Source organism: Ascidiella aspersa, chromosome 4, assembly GCF_963924565.1.
Source record: "Ascidiella aspersa chromosome 4, kaAscAspe10.2, whole genome shotgun sequence".
Classification (NCBI taxonomy): domain Eukaryota; kingdom Metazoa; phylum Chordata; class Ascidiacea; order Phlebobranchia; family Ascidiidae; genus Ascidiella; species Ascidiella aspersa.
In genome coordinates this window covers 19,195,568-19,210,141 of record NC_139450.1, presented here as the reverse complement: position 1 = coordinate 19,210,141, position 14,574 = coordinate 19,195,568, and the positions used below count along the sequence as shown (strand labels likewise).

The following is a 14,574-nucleotide window of genomic DNA, read 5'->3' as shown; positions in this document are numbered from 1 at the left end:
CGAACGTTATAGTCAATTTAGCCATAGAGTCAGTCGCAAGGGGCCGTACTGTGACCTTAATACCGAAACCACAGAAAGACACCTTACTTACTGTACAACCAAATACCGCGTTATTTCGTTACTAAACCCTGATTATAAAATAATGTTCAAAGTTATTAACAGCAGATTTAAAACATATAGGCCTATTGAACTCTTGATTAATGAAGACCAAAATGGTTTTATGAAGGGGAGGTACATAGGCGATAATCTCCGAATCCTCTTTGACATCATGGACTCCTGCATTTTTTATGAATTTGCAGGAGCGGTACTTAGCTTGGACATTTACAAAGCGTTCGATACAATAAGTTGGGATTTTATTTATTCTGCTCTAAACGCGTTTGGGTTTGGAAATAAATTAATAAACTGGATAAAATGTTGCCATTCTCGACCAACTTGCAGAATAAGAAGTAACCATTTTTAATCGAAAGAGATTATAATAGAACGAGGCATCAGACAGCTAGGTGATCCTGTGGCGACGGCACTGCGCGAAGGTGCTTTTCAAGGAATAAAAATTAAACACACCGATTTAAAGTGTCCCTCCTTGCTGATGACACGTTCATATTTCGTAGAGGCGACCAAATTGATTTTGATCGGGTATTTCGTGTCATTAATCTGTTTACTGAAATGTCAGGTTGCGCAGTCAACATGGAAAAATTCCTTGCGTTCTTTGTAGGTCCAAAACGGTTAAGTGAACAAAACCCTATGGAGACAAAGGTCTGGCATGGCCTAGAGACCCTATGGAGACAAAGGCCTGGCATGGCCTATACACGTCATTCCGCTATATGGGTGTAGAAATAAATTCCAATAAGAGATAGAAAACAGTTGTTTTCACTGAACTTCGGTAATTTTATTGGAAAAGTCAATACAATTTTAAACATATGGTCGTCCCGCGGTCTAACTCTCTTGGGTCGTTTATGTATTTTAAAAAGCCTTGTATAATACCAACGTTAATATACAAATGTAGTGTGTTACCAGTTACCTTGCCGGATACTTTTGTTCGCCAAATAAAAACCAAATTATTTCAATTTCTGGGGCTCCAGTTGGGAAAGAGTAAAAAGAAACAAACTGATTGCAAACATTGAACTAGGAGGTTCAAATATGTTAGATGTCGATTCCTATATTTTAGCTTTAAACCTTAAATCGGTAGCAAAATTTTTGGATGTTAACTACACATCCCGTTGAAATATTTTAGAAAGAAATGAGTTATCCATAATGCAGCTAGAGTGCTGGGTTAGAGGCAACCCGGGAATAAACACAAAACAGAGCGAAAAAATTGTCTCCCTGAAAACTATACGAAATATAATATCAAACCTCAGAGCCATAATCCAAATTGTCCATTCAAGTAAAACGCACAGCAGGTCACTGTGGGTGTCAAAAAGCGTCAAATTTAAACGCCAAATATTTTACTTGAAGCTTCTCATCGATGCGGGAATACGACCAAAAGTATGACCAATTGGCAATAAAATACAACTTTAAACTGAATAACGCAGACTTTAAATCCTTCATTAAAATGATTGCTGCCTTACCACCCGAATGGGATCATACCAACGACATTTCGAAAAATAAAGTATGTTTAGTTAACAAATGTAGGCTACAGAACTTTTAATATGTGTCACTCCAAAGGCTCTTTACAATAAAATTAAGCAGTATGCATCGGTTCCCCCGAAAAAGCAACCAAAAAATTGGGAGGGGGACTTAAGCCTTTTCCTTGGCAAAAACTGTATGGTAATGTCTATAATTCAACAATTAAAACCAAGCTACGCTCGTTTCAAATCAAACTTAACCTACGTGCGATAGTAACAAACGAAGCATAACACTCCTTGTTGACGCTCCCTCCTTCTAAGCTTAAATAAAAGTTTACCGAAAAAAATAAAAATGTGTTTTCTGTCGAAATGCCCCGGAAACTATCTCGCACATATTTTATAATTGTCTTCATATTGAAATCTATTGGGAAGAAATAACATCTTGGATTTCTTCAAAACTTTTAATTTCCTTGCAAAACGACCCTGTTACTCTCCTGTTTGGAACTGGTGCACTTCGTCATATACCGTTGCAAGTATGCAAAGACATTACCAACGATGTCTATGTTTGTTTTTATGGTCAAGTCTATAAAACACTCTTGAGTATAAATTCTGGAAATCTCGCAATTCATAAAGTTAAGTGGGCTGGCCTTTCGCCCAACCTGTCACTTCTTGATAGGTGCTATTTTTTATTCTCGTCTGTCTTTCAATTTTGTTAATAAAGAAATATATATATTTTACGATATTGCGGTACGTTTATGTCCTGTAAACATAAAAATGGCTATAAAAGATTCTAATTTTGTTTTGCATTTACTTAATTTAAACAGGTATCCAATAGTTTGGGTGCATGACCAGGTGCCTTCCTCTCCCTGGATCAACCATTGCACAAGAAATAAAAAAAAATAGTAAATAGTTGTTTGGTATAGTGAACATATTGGGCCTCATATCACAAAGAAAAATAAACGTATTCATGCACGAATAGCCTACTAATATAATTTGTATACCCTTACACCTTTTGTAAGTTATATACCTTAGCTTTGATCTGGTATACACACAGTATACTGATTTGAAGAGCCCTGAGCTAGATTGAAAAAGGCACCCAAAAAGCGGTAAAACATACTAGAAAATAGACATGAAAAATATTTGCATATATTTAGTTAAAATTGTAGAAAAAATTGGGAGGCTTTGACTGGAAGCTCAGTCGGGATGCCCAGCACACAGCAAACAGTAGGTACTAAGCCATATATATAATATATATAGGCATCATAAAAAAAAAAAAATGTAAAATACAATTTAAGATGGCAACCTTAAAATATGCATAAAGCTTAACCATTATTTTGTTGATCTTTTTACTTTAGTTAGAGTTTAAAACCAATTCTTCCAAGCATAGCAAGCTAAACATAATTTTCTGTAGACTAGCTGAGAAACCATTTGATTATACCAATTGGTTACCACCAAGGGGTGCCTTGGGCCTCTTTTAGAGAGTACATTATATGGGCAAACATTGAAAAAAATCAGAATAATCAACCATTGAATCACATATTCATGTTATAGGCAAGCCCCGCCAACTGAGGGCATATAATCTCCAACATTTGGCTTTGGAGGAAGAGGAACAAACCCCTCCTCAAATTCATCATTTTGTTCTTCTTCGTCACCACTAAATGGATCAGTTCCTACACCACTTGGAATTGTATTTGTTCTTCTACTGTTGAATACTTTGTTTCCTTTTTTAATGCTTGGCAAAGGCTTAGCTGATGGTATGTGTGTGTTTTTCACAGATCCTGTTCCCATTCCTTGTTGCTGCGTTGGTGATTGTGTAGGCCCTTCTGGGCCATAGCTTATCGAAGCATACTTTAATGTTGCAGCTTGTTTTTGTAGCTGCAATCTTATGTAACTTTCATCTTTTAAAGAATGCAAACTTGACCGGAGTATGGCAAATTTTTTTTCCCATAACTTTTGTGATTTTTCCAGTCTTGCCTTTAAAAGTAAAATTTCATGCTTTTGTTGCTCAACAAGTTTTTCAAATGATTTTGACTCTTCTAAAGCACGATTTTTGCGTTGGGCTTCTTCTTTTTCTTGTGACAACTTTAGCTCAAATTTTTTTCTTTCATCTAAAAGTCGTTTTTGCAATTCAATTTCCATTTCTTCAAGCATTTTAGCACGCTCTCTTGCAGCAGTTGCAGCAGCAGCTTCATTGTCCGCTAATTTTGATGCCATGTCCCTCTCCATGGCAAATTTTTGCTTATCTAGTTCTTTTAAGGCATTCATTTTCTCATCTTCCATTTGACGTTTTGATTCTTCAATTTGTCGTGCAAGTCTCCTGGTTGTGTCTCTTTCTTTTTCAGTTTCAGATTTACTTTCTATGAGTTCTATGCCCAGTTGCCTAATTTTTTCATCTCGAAATTCAATGCAGGTTGAAAGGTCATTTATTTTGTCACTGAGTTTACTAATTTCATTTTGTAATTCTGTATTTTGTTCCTGCATAGCATCTAATTCAGAAGTGTCAATTTTGATTTCGGTTTGTTCTGGTTTAGCATCGAGTTCAGCTTTTAGTTGTTCAATTTGTACTTCCATCATTTGAAATATGGATTGATTTTGGCGTAGTTCATTTTCAAGGCCGGCAATTTTCCTTTTAGTTGACTGGGTACTTGTTGGCGTTAATTTACCAGCTAGCTTAGCCTCATAGTATTTTTTATAATGTGCAGCCATTTTAACGAGTGCATCCTGTAATTGTTGCTTAAAGCTTCTGCGAACCACTGCTACTCTTTCTTCATGGATACTTTGCAAATCTTGAAGTCGATTGTTTAATTTTGAATAAAGATCATATGATTTATTTTGAAGCTTTTCCTCAAATGCAGCTTTTAAAACTTGTTTGCTGAATTGCAAATCTCTTTTCAATGAACCCATATTTTCAACTAGCAACTTTACAGTGTCTGTCATCTGCTTTATGTCTAAAATCTCGGTTTCTTTTGTTTGAGTAAACTGGTCAGAAGTTAAAAATCCAACTTGTAGTTTGTCTGCCAGGGATGGCCGCAGTGACTTCTCATATTCATCTCCGAAAAATTCAGTTGCCAGAAGATCTTCATCTAAATTTAATTCAAATCCTTGTGAAGTGAGTGCTAGCTGTGACATTTTACAGTATCTGTCTTATAGTCCTATGTGCAAAGTTATGTTATAAACTGTGATCTATGATGCTTTCCATCTAAATAGATATACGTTGTAACATGATAGCATTCAGTGAAATAAAATATTTTAAGTAACTAGTTTAATTACATGTTCATGATTGTGGTCTGTACTGTAGGTGTACGGACTGTACTATAGGTGTTAGTAAATTGTATTTTTATTTGAACATTTGACTAAAACAAGTGAGATAAATTGAAGTGTACGAGCGAGTTCTTCACTAACAAATAACTAGACTTATGTTATGTGGTATAAAAATAAAATTAAAAGTTCCTGTAAAATAAATTTTGTTTATGTACAGATCAACTAGGCATGGTTGAGCACTGAAAATATTGTTTTAAAATAATGTGATTTCTATTCAGTACAATTAGCTGACTTTATGTCATTTGGGTTATGACTAAAGGGGGTTATGTGAAAAGAAATATATTTTCAGTCATGTTTTTTTGTCAAATGTAAACTGTGCCTTCCATTTACTACTTACATGTTTATTAATTCACACAAAAAAAGGATTGGCAGAGGTTTTTAAGACTATTTCCAGTGTATCTTCTATGACCTTATTTATTAATAAATTTCGGAACCTTACTTCTCATTTTGAATAATAGAAGTGAAAAATATAATAATAATAATATTTGACCCACCAAAATGCTAACTTGCACTCAAATAATGTTAGCAATAAATCTCCGGAATAAAATGTGGTAGGATTCTAGACCAGGGCCGTGAATTAAAAAGGAAAATAAACTTTAATGTATATTACTTTATTTTGATTGCTCTAAAGTAGGTAAAATAGTCTATGCCCGATGCAGTGTTCCATTTAAACACATTTAAAAAACAGCCAATGATTGCAACTGCTAACGACCACTGCCCGATTGCATTTCAGTGCAATATTTTTTTGGAAATCCTTGACAGACACAAATTATGGTATTTAGTCAGTCCACTCTGCATTTCATGGCACGTCACGATCTCGGGAGTGCAGTGTCGATTTTTGTACACCTGAGATATGCAATCCTACCACATTTCAACCTTTTTACGAAATAGAAGTGTGCAATGTACTAATTTAGGTGTGAACACAAAATTTTTCAATAAATATCGGATGTACACCTGCCACAGAATGCAGATTGCTTGGCCCTGTCAGTGACCACTGATTTTGTGTTTTGTAAGAAATTAATATTTAAACGAGAAGTGAAATTTAAATAGAACTTTTGGCGCTCGTCTAGAATCCTACCACAACAAACATTATTTGGGTTATGGTGCCGGTTAGCGTTTGGGTTTGGGTGAGTCCAGTAATAGTGTTAAACGATATTACTTGACCTACCCACACCCAAACACTAACCGACACCCTAACCCACATATTATGCATTGCTTAATAATCATTTCAACGTTGTGGTAGGATTCTAGACCAGCGCCGAACTTTTTGACTTGGCCTGAAATAAAATAACTCATTTAGTGCAAAAATTAAAATATTTTTTCACACAAAAAAGTAATTTTTTTGTAAACATTAATAAAATCGATCATAAACTGAATTCCAGCATCCCTCTTTATGCTAGACTATTACCATAGTAATTACCATTTTTGGCCACTTGAGGGATAAAGAGTGCCATGTAATGTTTTTTTCCAAAAGTTAAAGCTAAAGTAAGTTTTGTGTTGAGCCGTATAATTTTAGTATCCTGGGTCTATATGAAATGCGAGCAACATTTCATACTGAATTTTTTTTAGTGAGCAAGAATATTTTAGGCTGATTTAGCAGGGACCCTAGGAATAGGCTTGCCATACGTCCCGGTTTAGCCGGGACAGTCCCGGTTTTAAGGCCATGTCCCGGTGTCACGCCCAAGTAACCAATTTGTCCCGGATTTTTCAATTTGAGATTTACAACAAAAAATTAGAAAAGATATAGCCATTTAGCAATTCTTTCTTAAAACTATAAGTAATACTTTTTACTTTTCATTTTTGGTTGGTAAGGCTGTCAAGCAAATTTTTTTAACATAAATTAATTTATTTTTCCAGCGGGTGTTAAGAAATACTTTTCTGGGGGTAAGGTTGCTGGGGCTAGTTTCTTTTTTGTGTGTGGTGAGTAAAAAAAATTTAATTAATATTATCCGGCGGGTGCTGGGAGAAAAGTAACACATTCAGAATGCGGCGGTTTTAATATTATCCGATTTTCAGTTTCAAACGAGATTTCACTTACGTTCGACTGCTTAAAAGGTTTTATGTTTGCGAGTGGTTAATTTAACTTAACTTGCTCATTAGTTACATACTTGTTGCATCGTATAAAAATTGATATATGTCACTGGTTTTCGTTACCGGTACGTAAAATAGGTTTGACGTGCTTAACCGTTGGGTATTTAGTCGTTTCATTTCAAATAAGCACACATTATTTGCAATTTGGTTTCAACAAAATGTATAATGTTAGTTTGCGAACACGAACAATTACATGTTTCACAGTCACGCTGATAAACGCCATCCGATTGAATGCTGCTTCCACACAGATTAAAAATGTGACTCCATTTGTGGGGAAGCATTTAGTTAACCCATTTCAGGCACAATAAGCAAAAAAATAGTCAAGGGACGACCAACATATATATGCTGTAGTAGGCTATAACAATTAACGATTAGAGAAAAATGTTCTATTTAAAAAAAAAAAAAAAAAAAAAAAATTAAATAAAAAAAAATTAAATGTTTACCACTTTACACACTATTTAGCACTCAAGCCAGGATATTACGCTATCCGTAACATGTTAACCTTTTTAAATCATCGACAATAACACGCGGCTCAAGCAAATGACGCGAAGTACAACAATATGTAATAGCTTTAAGAGGCCAGCCTGATGGAATCTTACGTTTTGTTTAACCTACGCTTAAGAATGACTTGGTCCGGGGAATACGAATTTGTTACGGACACAGCGCCTTTGCCAACATGTACGGCCTAATATTGTTGCTGCTTTCACAAAAGCCGCATCCATTAATTGTAGAAAGTATTTACACGACTCATTTTTTTATGTATCCCGTCATTTATACTTTTAACCAAATACAAGCTTTATTTTTGCGCTTCGTGAATCGCCAATTATTTGAGTACAATTTGGCTCAACTTAAATACCACCCGATGAAGAGTAACAAAATGCTTGAAGGCCACGCGTTTTTATTTTAAAATTGTTAGTGGAAATTTATTACGGCCCGCCGAGAACTTCCTGGGTTTAGTTTGGCCCGCGACAAGGAAAAGGTTGCCGACCCCTGACTTAGACAAACCACCCTTAAAAATAGTGCCCTGAAAAATATCCTCTGACAAAATATAAAACAACCGCAACCCCGTTAAGTTTATTAGTTGCATTAAGTTTATTTGCAGTGTTCAATTTGCGTCCCGGATTGACGTTTCTGAAAAATGGCAAGCCTACCTAGGAAGAACAATGTTTTTTGTCGTGTTTTAGATATGAGGGGTCAAAGCGCGATGTCATAAAAGAAATGTTCTCAAGAATTTTTTTGTTTCGGGTTAAACGCGGAAATGTGCAACTGCAATCAAGAGTTTAAATCGTTCAAGGATATGGCAACAAACCGGTTGCGCGAAAAATATCCGCCAATGACTGGCTTGCCATTTTTTAGAAACGTAAATCCGGGACGCATATTGAAAACTGCAAATAAACTTAATGTAACCTAATACAAAATAATTTAATGCAACTAATAAGCTTAACGGGGTTGCGGTTGTTTTGTATTTTGTCGGGGGCTATTTTTCAGGGCCCTATTTTTAAGGGTGGTTTGTCTAAGTAGTTTAAATTGTAACCGAAAGTAGTTTTCTGTATTGTGAAACAAATGAGTCGGGTAAATACTTTCTAAATTAAAGTAGGATGCGGTCCTCGTGAAAACAGTAACAATATTATGCCGTACATGTTGCCAAAGGCGATGTGTCCATAACAAATTCATACTCCCCGGACCAAATCATTCTCAAGCATAGGTCAAACAAAATGTAAGATTCCATGTAGCTTGCCTCTTAAAACTAAATTACCGGTACATATTATGTTGTACTTTGCGTCATTTGCTTGAGCCGCGTGTTATTGCCGATGATTTAAAAAGGTAATTTACCATGTTACTAATTAGTAATGTTACGGATAGCGTAATATCCTGGCTTGAGTGCTAAATAAATAGTGTGTAAAGTGGTATACATTTTAAACTTTTTTCGAAATAAAATATTTTAATTTCTCTAATCGTAATTGTTATACAGCATATATGTTGTTCGGCCCTTGACTTTTTTTGCTCATTGTGCCTGAAATGGGTTTACTAAATGCTTCCCCACAAATAGAGTCACATTTTTTAGCCTGTGTGGAAGCAGCATTTAATCGGATGGCGTGTTATAAAAATACCTAACGGCTAAATACGTTAAACATATTTTACGTAACAAAAACAGTGACGTATATCAATAGGGAACCATTCACTAACGTAAAACCTTAAGTTGTATGGCAGCCATAATTGGCAATTTTGCGAACTCTACCTAAATTTTGCGCGGTAACCCACATCAAGAAGTTTTTAAACATATTAAGTTGGAAACATTAAAACTTATTTATTTTAAAGCAATCAGTATGTGATGACTTTTGTAATGCTGAAAACCCGCGATTTAGCGATCCGGAATTACTAACAATCGTTAAACTTTAGGTTGTAACAGCAATTGTTTAGACTTGCGTAATATTCAAGCAAATAATACCGGCACCAAACTGCGTCATACGTGAAAAAATCCTTAAAAATAAAAATTGCTTAACGGTGACCGGGTTGCGACGGCGCTCGCTTACCTTCCTCAAAAAGATATCTCCCAGCACCCGCTGGATAATATCAATTCAATTTTTTTACTCACTAGACACAAAAAAGAAACTCGCCCTAGCAACCTCAACCCCAGAAAAATATTTCGTAACATCCGGTGGAAAAAAAACTAATTTATGCTAAAAAAAATTGCTTGACAGCCTTACCAACCAAAAGTAAAAAGTATTACTTAGTTTTAAGAAAGAATTGCTAAATTGCTAACTCAAGAGTTTTTACATTTTTTAATTTTTTTTTCTAAATCTCACATTAAAAAATCCGGGACAAATTGGTTAACCGGGCGGGACACCGGGTCATGGCCTTAAAACCGGGGCTAAACCGGGACGTATGGCAAGCCTACCAATGACGCTTCGCCAAATCAAAACAAACCGTATATGGCAGTTGAACGAGTGTTCCACGAAAACTTATTTCGTTGAAGATACCTGAAGCGCTGTTGAAAAATGAAAGTGGATTGATGTGAATTAGACATGTTATAGCTTTGTTATGTTAAAATTAAAAAAAAAACTTAATTCGGAAAGTTGTTTTATTTTGCCTTTCTTTCGCGCCAATATAGGCCTACGTAAAACAAATATTTCGCCGAAATGACAATGGTGAATGTTGATTCTTACCCCCTTTTGTAAGTGATATTATCGTTTTTTGTTCGGTTTTTCATGGTTTAACAAACTGTTTGAAGCGGCGTGCTTTTTAAGTAATTGGTTCACGCGTCTTAATCTAATGCGAAACCAAAATCGAGCGCAATCAAAAACGTTGTTTTTCGTCTTTCGTTTGGTCGACCTTTCGTTATTTGTTTAGGTTGACTGATTTATCAAGTGTGTATTCGACAATTAACAACGCTAAGTCAAACCTTCTTTCTTTTTTTCTCGCTAAAAAACGTCGAGTTATACGCAGTATGTTCCTCGCAGTTCGGTCTCTGCGCTAATTTCCGATGTTGGTGTAACATCGACATTTGTTTAACTGAAGCAGATTCTAAAAATAAGGTATAATGGTGACTGTCGTGCGCGTTTCAAAGTCTCCATTTTTAAGTAATAATGGTTAACGCAAAATTATGCTCTTTAAGCATACTGTAAGATCACGTGTTTAGTGTGCAATTGACACAACTTATTTTCCCTCAACCGCAGCTTGTAATTTAGCTTACTTAGCACACAGCTCGGCGCAGATGTTGTGCTAATCGTGGCATAATAACACCCGGAAAAAACGATCTTCGTTTAGTATTGCAGGTGGTGAAAGACGTGCTTGTAATTTAGCGCTCGTTCTGTTCATGTACCTTGAAAACTGCGCTACTGATAGTCGAATTATATGTGATTCTACCACAATTAGTCACATATATTTCACGGTCTTTGTTTGTTTTTTCGCCCCTAGTTAAAGATTGCACACTGTGATTTCGCAGCTGGCGCCTTACAGGATTGTCGACGACGCATGCGGTCGCTTTGGCTGGACGTATTTGGCTGTTTCTAATTATTTTTTTTATCATGTCTTGCAATCACCATTCTATGACGTCATACTGTCACTGTTTTATGACGTCATCATTCATTAACGTCAAACGAAAAATAGGGGAATTCCCTAAGTTAAAAATTATGGATCCCGCTTGTTTGATTTTCTGGTTACGCCCCTGGTTGGTCCCACCCTGGAAAATTTTCTGCGGGCGCCCCTGATTATGAGTCACAGGTTCGGTTCGGGTTCAAGGATTTTTTCAGACCAGTTCCGGTTTAGCACCGGTTCGACTAAATTTATTTTTCAAAACCGGTTTATAAAGTTCCGGTTAGGATGCAATATGAGATAAAAATGTGGGTCAATAAATGTATAGTTACATGACGTAAACAAGCAGCTCGTTATTGAATTAACTGAAAAATAAAATAAGCAATGTTTTATTTAATAAGTATTTATTTTTTTTCATAAAATTTCGAACATGTCATAACTTGACTCTGTAAAATAGAGGATGTGACGTCATGATGTGGTGAACCGATTTTGGTGACAGGTTCGGGTTCGGTTCTTTTAAATTATTCGGTTAAACTCCGATTCGGCTCCTTACAATCTTACATAAAACGGTTTCGGTTTGAAGTGTCATAAGTAATAATTAGTGGATAATTTGGAATTTATTGTTATTGTGTATTTATCAAATATGTTATTTGTCACTTTTTCACGCCTTTTACCAAACACTCGCTGTCATTCTGAGAACAGAGCATTCGGCTGTTTGACACATGAATAATGTTATATCGTGACACATATTTCCGTAACAGATAAAAGTATTTCACCTGTGTGAACGCGTTATTGTTAAAGTTCCCGGCTGCCAAAAAGGCTCCGGATTATAAATCATTTCCGCTTTTTGGTGTGGCCTTTCCTCTTTTATGCAAACTTTCAACTTATATATGCGAAAGCTTATATCATTATATACAGTCTTGTCCAGTTAATAAACAGAATGGTTGCTGCTGTAAGTCGAGTGATTGTTTTCTGAGCTAAGGCTTAATGCGAAGCAGAAGATGAAAAGTTCAATTTGAATAAGACTTTACCACGAACAAGTGAAGTGAATCATTAAGACTAAATGAGTAATGAGACTTGAATTAGCCCCGCCTGCGTCAAATGATGCCCTCCGAGTGACGAACGAAGCTCAAGAGAAGATGTGCCTTAATCGGTACGGACCACCTACAAACGATCGCCTGAAATCTATTGTGTTTGGCACCTGCAAGAAGCTAGCTGTTGGAAGAATTGAACTCGTCGAAAGATACGTCGCAAGACGCTCCATAGCGTCAGCAAAGCATTTGCTTGGAATTCGAAACACGAAATACAAACAAGCGTTGCCGATAAAGACATCACCACCGTTTGGAATCATGGAAAACGAAACGGAATTATGGATTTCACAATAACTGATTCTGCCTAGTTTATCAGGTGAAAAGCTATTATACTTTTGAAAATATATATATATATATATAATAAGTAAAAATATAGACCGAAAGGTCTGTAAATTGTTTTTATGTGACTTTTATTAGGGAGCCGGAGCCGGAGCTGGAGCCCGGAACCAGGAGCTAAGCATTTTCTCTGGAGCCAGAGCCGGAGCCGGAGCCATTGTTATTATTTTTGTGGAGCTGGAGCCGGAGCCGGAGCCGGAACCCTTTTTATTATTTTTGTGGAGCAGAAGCCATTTTTCAATTTGTGGTGCTAAAGCTAAGAAATTATATTTTGTTCCATCTCCAACGTTAGTTAGCCAAAAGCAATTTTTAAAACTTGTCATTGAATAAGTGACTGGTGGCACCGGAGCTGGAGCCGGAGTCATTGGGTGTGTGTTTGATGGCTCCGGAGCTGGAGCGGGAGCCAAAGGATTGAGTTTTACGACTCCGGAGCTGGAGCCGGAGCTAATGCTATTTTACGGTGGCTCCCCAGCCCTGCTTGGAATTCAATAGTTTGAAATCAACGCGTTAAACTTGTGAATCACGACTTAATTTTGTTGTGCACGAAATAATTTCGTGTTAAATTTCCGAATTCTTTTAAACATTTGGTACGTTTTGGGTTTTTGTCTGTTTTTCTCTCATCACGCAGCCGCGTTTACACACGAGTTTAAATACCTCGTATGAAAAAGCATAATGATTTATCCACACGCGAAACATTAGCTTTCAAATCACAACTTTAGGAACACCCCATTTCCTGCCTTTTGTTGAAAGCAATAGTGAATAAGCAACAACTTCAAAGCGTATTTTCTTGTGATGCGTCGTTAGTTTAAAACTTACATTGAACGAATTGTGCAAACTAAAAAAATGCAAATTTATAAGGAGATGTTGCTCAATGTTAAAGATCAATAGAATTTAATTCTTAACAAATAACTGACCCTCCTTTCTTTTGTCTTCACAGTTTCACGTTTCACCATGTATGACGATAGGACGTGAGCTAGACAAAGAGACAACAACAAAACACCTGTCGTTCGTTGGCTTATCGACAGAAGAATAACATATTGTTGTTGAACGTGTTGCTAAAAGCTACAACTCGTGACTCATTGCCTTGTTCATGTTCATTTCGATCAAATCGTATGAAACACTTTCTAACAAAAGTCAATTGTGTTAAAAAAATAGCAACCTTGCGGGAATATTGCGAAAAACAGCCGTCGTGTTACATTCACGACGGCAATTCCTTTTGTGCTGGAGTGTCTATAGCGTCATAAGTAATAATTAGTGGATAATTTGGAATTTATTGTATTGTGTATTTATCAAATATGTTACGATTTAGGATTTGTCACTTTTTCACGCCTTTTACCAAACACTCGCTGTCATTCTGAGAACATCGCATTCGGCTGTTTCACACATGAATAATGTTATATCGTGACACATATTTCCGTAATAGATAAAAGTATTTCACCTGTGTGAACGCGTTATTGTTAAAGTTCCCGGCTGCCAAAAAGGCTCCGGATTATAAATCATTTCCGCTTTTTGGTGTCGCCTTTCCTCTTTTATGCAAACTTTCAACTTATATATGCGAAAGCTTATATCAATATATCCAGTCTTGACCAGTTAATAAACAGAATGGTTGCTGCTGCAAGGTCGAGTGATTGTTTTCTGAGCTAAGGCTTAATGCGAAGCAGAAGATGAACAATTCAATTTAAATCCAGTATCTACATTGTGTTGTGAGTTTGGTACATCGGGCAAAAGACCATTAAATGATTCTCATTATCAACCACATCCACAGGTTCGCTTACGGTTCGGGAAATTTTGGACCAAAACCGGTTTATAAAGTTCCGGTTCGACTCCCTAAAAAAACACTAAGGGACGCGCGTTTACAAGATTAAACAAATGATTCAATGTGCTTCATAAGAAAGTAAATATTCAAAATGTTACTGATTTTTCAATCGTCTATTTACGTAAACTGCGAAAAATCGATAGTCTAAAAATCGATGTTTACAATTCAATTAACCGGTTAGGTTAAAGTACAAATTTCCGGATATATCCGTTATAACTACTAAAAATTATTATTGTCCGAACCAATCCTTGTAGAAAATAAATACCGTATTAAAGCTATGTTTACATTTATGGTAAACGGTCTTGGAGAAATATGAAAAGTA

At 36.1% G+C, this 14,574-nt stretch overlaps 1 protein-coding gene across 1 annotated transcript; it reads right to left on the bottom strand.

Moving 5' to 3' along the window:
- Window positions 1-2,265: 2,265 nt before the first annotated feature.
- LOC146148568 (uncharacterized) lies at window positions 2,266-4,755 on the bottom strand. Its single transcript, XM_083387432.1, has one exon. The coding sequence runs from the start codon at window positions 4,689-4,691 to the stop codon at window positions 3,108-3,110; it is 1,584 nt and encodes a 527-aa protein (XP_083243558.1). The 5' UTR covers window positions 4,692-4,755; the 3' UTR covers window positions 2,266-3,107.
- Window positions 4,756-14,574: the final 9,819 nt, after the last annotated feature.

Excerpts from the sequence above, each read along its gene's own strand:
- LOC146148568 (XM_083387432.1), bottom strand. The coding sequence starts at position 4,691 with ATGTCACAGCTAGCACTCACTTCACAAGGATTTGAATTAAATTTAGAT.